Source organism: Pipistrellus hanaki (genome assembly GCF_964339955.1).
Source record: "Pipistrellus hanaki genome assembly, chromosome: 12".
Classification (NCBI taxonomy): Eukaryota; Metazoa; Chordata; class Mammalia; order Chiroptera; family Vespertilionidae; genus Pipistrellus; species Pipistrellus hanaki.
In genome coordinates, this window is record NC_140514.1 from 4897490 (window position 1) to 4905714 (window position 8225).

General features: G+C 45.6%; 1 protein-coding gene across 1 annotated transcript; it reads right to left on the reverse strand.

The window, feature by feature from the left end:
• Window positions 1-992: 992 nt before the first annotated feature.
• Window positions 993-5930, reverse strand: LOC311630678 (retinol dehydrogenase 14). The gene is made up of 2 exons (XM_084899999.1): window positions 5506-5930; window positions 993-2024 (listed from the first exon to the last, which is right to left on the reverse strand). Exons 1-2 carry the CDS (start codon window positions 5893-5895, stop codon window positions 1407-1409), a joined length of 1008 nt encoding a protein of 335 aa, XP_084756125.1. The 5' UTR covers window positions 5896-5930; the 3' UTR covers window positions 993-1406.
• Between the last annotated feature and the right edge of the window lie 2295 nt (window positions 5931-8225).

An 8225-nucleotide genomic window follows, 5' to 3' on the forward strand; every position in this document is an offset into this window, starting at 1 on the left:
CTTCAAAATAGACTCACCCAGGCCGTGGTATTTTGTGGAAGAGCCACATTGTTCTTTTGAGTTACCCAAGAGTTCAGCATTTTGTGTGCTCTGTTTAAACTCATCTAACATTCTAACACAGTGGTCGACAAACTCATCAGTCCACAGAGCCAAGTATCAACAGTACAACCATTGAAATTTCTATTGTGAGTCGAATTTTTTCAATTTAAACTTCTTCTAATGACACTTCTTCAAAATAGACTCACCCAGGCCATGGTATTTTGTGGAAGAGCCACACTCAAGGGGCCAAAGAGCCAGATGTGGCTCGCACGAACCACAGTTTGCCAACCACTGGGCTAAAAAATTAGTCACTATGCACATGTGCCTATTTAAATTTAAGATTAGAAATTCAGTTCTCTGTCATATTTCAAGTACTCAAAAACCACATCGAGTGTCCCGTACTGGAGAGCGTAGAGAATTATCTCCATCCTTGTACAGTTCTATTGGACAGCACTGTGCAGAAGAGTACAAGGTAAGCCTGTGGCAGTTCATGGAGAATCTAAAATGTATACGAGTGTTCAAACTTTAAGTAGAAATGGTTTGTAAACTACTGTATTCTACAGGGTACCTTCAGAACTAGCCTGGGGGACTCCACCTGGGTATATTTCTATGGCCTGTTTTACTAATCCAGCTTCTGCATTTGAGAAAGATATTTTTTAAGAAAAAATTCTGCAGCTTAAAATAGATAGATAGGTAGGTAGGTAGATAGATAGATAGATGATAGATAAGACAGACAGGACACTCACTATTATGAATAACTGGAAAACTACATAGGTTTTTAAGCATTGAAGTGTCACCAAGACACAGATTTGGGTTTTAGAAATATAACTCTTACAACAACAAAGAGAATGTGAGAAGAAAACCCACTTGATATTCCAAAATCAGTACAGGCTAATGATGTGGTAAGGACTAATTTCAGTGAAGCTTCTAAAGAAACAGACAATGAAGAATTTGCATCAGTAAATTTATTCCAAGTAAGGATTGCACACACAAACCAGGCATATTATATCCACAAAACCCAGCATTGCAACACAAATATTTAACACTTTGGTCATGAAAATCAGAGATAAAAACTTTTCAAGGTATCTATTTTAAGTAACTGAGTTCAATATTTGTAATCCAAGCATGTTCAATTACAATTTTTAAATCTTTTATATTTTTTCCTTATTCATTATGCCTATTGTATATTTACATCTTTTCTGAAATGATTTCCAAAATGTAACTTTTCATAACTTCAAAATAGCCATATATACTTCTATATATATAGTACTACTGTAAAACCAAAATGTGTTTAAGTAACAAGTGCTCAAGCCACCTGATCACAGATGTGAGATCCATTTTTCAAACGGCCCTTACACTTCCTGTTTCTACTGTACTATGCCAACCATTACTTCACTGATATCCCAGAGTTTTCTTGCCACAGACTCATCCATGGCTATAGGCAATAGTTCTTCCTCTTTACAATCCCCAAAGTACTTTCCTGACACACCTTCTACCTCCGGAGAAGAGGCTAAATAAATGGTAGTCTGGGCACCTTCTACTGGAGTTTTGAAAAATGCCCAAGACACCAAATTGAAAAGTGGTTTGGCCAGCAGTGGAATGTGTATGTGCCTCCCCAGGTTAGTCCGCACAATGCCAGGGTGCAAGACATTGACAGTGACCTTTGTGCCTTCCAGGCGGCGGGCGAGCTCCCTGGTAAAGAGGATGTTGGCCAGTTTGCTGCGACTGTAGCAGAAGCTTTTATTATAGCTTTGCTCGCTGTTCAAGTCTTCAAAGTTGATGTCCCCGTATTTATAAAGTTTGGAAGACACTACCACAATCCTGCTGGGCGCTGAACTTTTGAGTAATCCCAGGAGCAGATTAGTGAGTAAAAAGTGGCCCAGATGGTTCACCCCAAACTGCATCTCAAACCCATCTTCGGTCTTCGTGTACGGGCACTGGAAGACCCCTGCGTTATTGATCAAGACGTCCAGTCTAGGCTCTTCCTGTAAACATCAAAGAGAGAACAGCGGAGTTAATGAACACAGGCCTTAACTGTACCAAAAATAAAAATAAGAAATGAAATTTCTTATGAGCTACTAAAATTCTATAAAATGTCTCCATCAATTTTCAACTATTGACAAAGAACTAAAACAGATTTGCACGCCCAATAGGGGCGTGGCCTTCTGCTTTTCTCCTGTTATCTCATCTAATCTCAACAACCTATAAGCAAACAGAAGCACAGAAGACCTGTGGTTTGTCCAGTGTCACAGACTTCCTAAGTGACAAACAAAAATGTGAAGATGGAAGTTTCTGATTCCAATGCCCGGGCTCTTAATGAGTAAGCCAGCTTGCTTTTCTAATTGGCATTTTCAAATGAGAAAAGCTAGAAAGTGGGTGAGAGCTGGAGAGTGGAAACACAGCAGAAGGAGGTCAGTCTTGTTTATTCCCAGAGCTGCAACTATCAACACCAGGGGCAAGTTGGGATTGCTTCATTTTGTAGTTCTCTGAGGGTAAGTGGTACCGTGGGGATGGAGCAACGTCAAATTGTTTCCTTAAAATCAGGACAAGCAATAGAGTAGGTCAGGGATGCAAATGAAGGCCAGACAACATCATAAATAAGTCCAAGAGATATCTTAAAAAATGATCCAGCCAAAACTGGTTTGGCTCAGTGGATTGAGCATCAGCCTGTGGACTGAAAGGTCCCAGGTTCGATTCCGGTCAAGGGCATGTACCTTGGTGGCAGGCACATCCCCAATAGGGGGTGTGCAGGAGGCAGCTGATTGATGTTTCTCTCTCATCGATGTTTCTAACTCTCAAAATAAAAAAAATTAAAAAAAAATGATCCAGATGATATAAAAATATCAGAAACAACAGTCTAAATACTAAGTCTTACAATGACAGCAAAGAAGATTAACAGAGAAGATAGGATCAACAAACACCTTAACCTCCACCATGACTGGAAGTCACAGTTCTTCCCTGGAGGATGAAACTACCTCTTTCAGGCTTCAACAGGCTCTCAACTTAGATCTCTACAGTCAGAACTTCGCACTGTGACCAGATCCTGCCGCGTCTTTCCAGATTACATTTAGACTGTTCTTAAAGGGGCGTCTTTTCATTTTATAATTCGTGTTCAGTTCAGTTGATTTTCTCCAGCCCTGCCTGGCTCCTCTCTGTCTCTTTTGATGGGCAGAGAAAAATAAATGTACGACGTGTTCCAGGTGTAGAGACAGAAGGATGACCCGCCATTGAATTAATTTGAGGTCAAATTTCAAATTTCACTGGCCCGTTTGCCAAGTGTAAGTGAAGAGAAAAATGTGTTAAATTTCACAACTGTATCAAAGCCTACCCGTCAGAGGATTAACTATTTCTCATTCTGTCTGTCTAAGCACCTTCCAGCTTTTCCAATAGTCAGCTTCAAAAAGAAGGCAAAAGTTCACCCGTGGGGGAAAGAAAGGAGTGTTCTCTTTCAGTAATCCTTTGGAAGAGTTTCCTGTATTAATCATTTTTGAGCCATCATTCTTTGCTGGACTTGTGTTATTTTAAGACTTTATCATCTACTATTTTTTTTTTTTAATTCTAAGAGATAAATGACATAAATACCAAGAATACCAACCTGTGGGAAATTTAATTTCCATTAAAAAAAAATTCTGATTATGGTCACTGAACGTCAGAGCCAGGAAGAAACTTAATACTTAGAAGAAGGACAACTTTGTTCTCTCTTTATCTCAGCTTTTAATTGGCTCTGCTACACGTGGCCAAAGAAATAACATACCAAGTGTATCATCGGGGAATGAGAACACCAGCCACATCTACATTTCGATGGCAAAGAGGGAGACCCATGGTTAATATTTCCAACATCTCTTATGAGTATTAATTTCTTAATTTTAACCTGTTTTTTTTTTCTTCTAATAATGAAGTAGACATGAAAACAACCAACAAACGCCCCCCTAACCTCTCCAGATCTGCAACAGCTCCCAAACAGTGCAGCAGGATGCCCCAGAGGCACAAGGAACTCCCAGCATCCCCTGGAATATTTTAAGTGCTCAAGGGAAACAAAGATACTCCGCTCAACATCTCAAAAACTAGTTTCAGGTGGCTCACAGCTTCACCACTGCGTTGAGCTCTCTTCTCTCTGAGGATGTCACATCTTTGGGAAGCTGCGTTTAGCAGCTGCTGTAATCACGTGCGTGTACAGTGTTAGAAGCCAATGCGGAACAAGAAATGAAGGTGGCAAAGTCCAATCTGATCCTGAGGTCAGACAAGTGAACAACAGGTACACATTCCCTAGTAAGAATGGTTTCATTGTGTGGACTGTTTTTTCAAATAGTGACAAAGTTATGATATCAACACTTATTGGGTTATTTGAACCTAATTACTTAATATCAATAAGACGGCAGATATTTCTTTTGGACTCAGGGCATCGTGGAATTAAAAGAAAAAAAAAAGAAAAAAAAAGAAAGATTGGGAACCTCTGCTCGACCTAAGGCTCCATTTCATACCGGCCCATCTCCTATGCCAGCGAACCTGAAATCTCTTCCCAGCGCCCTCTGCAGGAATCCCTTCTATGCCCATGTCCATGGAGAGCATGCCCGTTAGTGGAAAGTTCACCATCTGCACAGAGATAGCCTCCAGGTCCCTGGAGGGCAACAGGAATCCAGGAGTGGAAAGCAAGGGCTCTGGGGACAGATCCTGGGCACCCAACTGCGCCTTCCGCTGCTTTCAGTGCCTTGTGCTGTAAAAGGGGGGCAACAATGCCCACCTCACAGGCTACTGTGCGGATTCCATGGCAAAAAATAGCCAAGGGCACTTTCAATATATAAAATATAAATATATATATTTCATATATGTAATCTGAAATGCTTGGAGCAGCTCCTGGCACACGGGAAACCTTCCAATAAATGCCAGGCATTACATATTTACATATGTGTGTCCCTGTTTCCAGCACAAGGCGGCTGGGACACCGGCTCCAGCTTATTTGGAAAGGAGGCCAGGTTGTGGTTAGGGAAGGTGCTAACGAGTCCCCTGGCAGCAGAGCGCTGAACTCCTAGCTCCGCGGGGGGAAGGGCAAGGGCACGTTTGTCCCAGGACCTTGGCACGTTTGTCCTAGGTCCTTCTGATTTATTTTAATTCCATGATGCCCAGAGGCCAAAAGAAATACCTGCCATTTCAGTGATAGTAAGTAATTAGGTTCAAATAACCTAGTAAGTGTTGATATCATAACTTCCCCTGCGTGCTCCCGGCCCTCTGGAAGGCGGGCTGGGTCCGGGTGCACTTTGGCCCTGGGAAAGCGCTCCCTGGCTAACGGTCCTCTGGGGCCAGGTTCTCCTCTTCGCTTCCTCGGACCACAGGGCTCCCCAGCCGCCGCCAATCACGTGACCGAGTCTCCTCCCGCTTCCGGCCTCCCCAAGGTCACACCCCGGCTCGGGCTCGGCCCCGGCCCCCGCCCCCGGGCCGCCCCTCCGCCCGGGCCCGCGGGCTGCACACCTGGAGCAGCTCCCGGCAGAAGGCGCGCACGGAGCGCAGGGAGGCGAGGTCCAGCTCCTTGACGACCAGCTCGCCCGCGCCGCCCTCGGGGTCCGCGCCGGGGGCGCCGTCCCGCCCGAGGTCGCGGCGCAGCTCCCCCGCCGCCGCCTCGGCGCGCGCGCGGTCGCGGCAGCCCATGATCACCCGCGCGCCCAGGCGCAGCAGCGCGGCGGCCGTGGCGCGGCCCAGGCCGCTGTTGGCGCCCGTGATCAGCACGGTCTTCCCGCGCATGAGGCCGGCCTCCCCTGCTCCGGGCAGCCGCCGGGCGCCGGACCCCACGAACCGCCGGGCCGCCAGCCACACGGCCCCGCCCAGCGCGGCCAACAGCGCCGCCACTGAGGCCACTGCCATAGCCGCCAGGGCACCGCACTTCCGGAAGCCACCTGGGCGCGAGGAACTCTGGGGCGCGGCCTGTTGTCCTCGAAGGGGACAGCGTGGGGCATGCTGGGACTTGTAGTTTTCCTTCGGAGGGCCCCTGGTGGTGCGCTCTGGGGGTCCTGGTGTCTCCTTGAAGCAGGCTCCCTGCCTGGGTGTCCTGGGTGAGCACAGCCCCCGGTTTTCACTGGGGTCGGAGGGCTCCTCCCCGAGGAAATCCCTGAGTGGTGGCCGCCTTACCCAAGCGAATGCTCAGTTCATATTTGTGAATTGCCAACTCTCTATAGAGGCTGGTTTACAAATCCCACACTTCATGGATAGTGTAGCGTGTTTTAAGTTAAGGGCTCCTGGGACATGTTAACCCTCTCTTCAATTTTTCACCCTCGAGAATTTTCCCTGCCCGCTAACGCCTAAGGAAGGACTCGAATCTGCCCCCTCTCCGTCCACTCCCCTTATAAATGAGGCCAAGAACTTAGCAACATGAATCAGTTGGAAATAGAATGGCCCAATGGTTGTCAAATTTTAGCGTCGTATCAGAATCACCCAAAGGGCTTTTAGAAAAGAAAAAAACGAAACAAAACAAAACAACAACAACAACCCCCCCTGAAATTTCAGGGCCTAGACACCAGAGTTAGGAACTGAATTGGTTCAAGATGGGACCTGAGAATTGGCATTTCTAACAAGTTCCAAGCTGATTCTGATATGGTCCCTGTAGAAGGGGCATCCTCAAAGGGCCTTTTCTGACACTGGCAGGAATACTGTAGGAAAATCTTGCACTTACTGTAAACATGGATTTCTGGCCAGGCCCCCTTCCACCCCCTCCATATGACCATTAAATGCATAACCGGAGCGGAAAGTGCTCTGTACCCTGGAACAGGCTTCAGCAATGCCGGGTTACTGCACAGGGACCCATCTTCAACACTTGTGGCTTTAGCCCAATGGACTCTTATGTGATCATTCACCCATCTATTCACCCACCTAATATGTGCCGGCCCTTAGGTTCTGGGAAAGTGACAGGGAACGGGGTGCTCACTTGTCTGGTGCAGAAAGTTCCACTGCCCCAGCCCCATTCTAGAATCTCCCGAGCAGGAGAGGATCCTCCCAATGTGTATAGTTGAAATAAATCCCTGTAAGATTTTGATAATAAAGCTCTCCTACCCTACTTTACACTTGTGAAGGCTACAACATGTAACGATAGTCACGATACAAAGAGAAAAGGGGTAGAACGGCAGAAGGAGCGTCGTGTGAGTGCTGAGAGTGAAGCACGGGGCTGGGGAAGAGCACTCTCCCTGAGGATTAGACGAGGCACCAGGAACAGAAACCAGGAAGGGACCAGAGCCTTTGTTTCTCCTATGTGAAGCTCCCTGTAAATTCTGTTAGCCTGGAACACATCTGTTTCCTGTCTCTCTCTCCAGTTTTATCTATTTTCTGCCCTTCAAAGCCCACCTCAGTACTTTTCATTTCCTGACCACTGCCAGCCCATGCAGATATTCGCTTCAACCTCATCTGTGGCCCTCATTTGGCACTGAGAACAGCCCTCTAGTGTTGGCTGTTAGAGTTTGAACATTTGACTTCATCCATGATATTGGTAAGGTTTTAAGTTTCCTTAGGGGATTATGTCTGAGTTCTTTGGTGGATTTGACATTGGGGAATGCATAGAAAACACTAGGTACTCAGTAAGTGTCATGACTGATATATTTTGGACTGGCTTACATCAAAGTAGGAAGCAGATCAAAAGATGTATGCCAGCAGCATCTTCTTTACCTAGAGTCAGAGTGGAAATGGCATAAGTGGGTGGGGTGTGATGGAATAGAAGGAACATGAGAGGGAGGGGAGGAGAGAGGAGTTGAGACCCGCTGTGTAACTGCTTTGTAGCTTAAGCATCTAATCTAATGGAATGACTAATCTGTTCAGGATGGGTTGGTCGTATGGCCATAGAATCAATAAGAACAATTCAGTTTGGAAGATTGTATAACACAGGAAAAAAAATATATGTATGGCATTTGAAGTAAATAAGGCCTGAATTTGGTTCTTAGTCCTACTATTTATTAGCTGCTGTTCTTGGACAAGCTACTTAATCTTTTTTGCATCTTAGGTTCTTCATTGATTGAAAAGAAGGGTAACAATATTATATCACACACACACACACACACACACACTCACACACACACACACACACACTCACACACACACACACACACACACACACACGTTTGACTTGATGAGAAAATGAGGTAACATGAAAACATCCAGCTTACCATGCCTTATCATGTAGTGGATTATGGTTAATGATGTTTTTGAAAGCA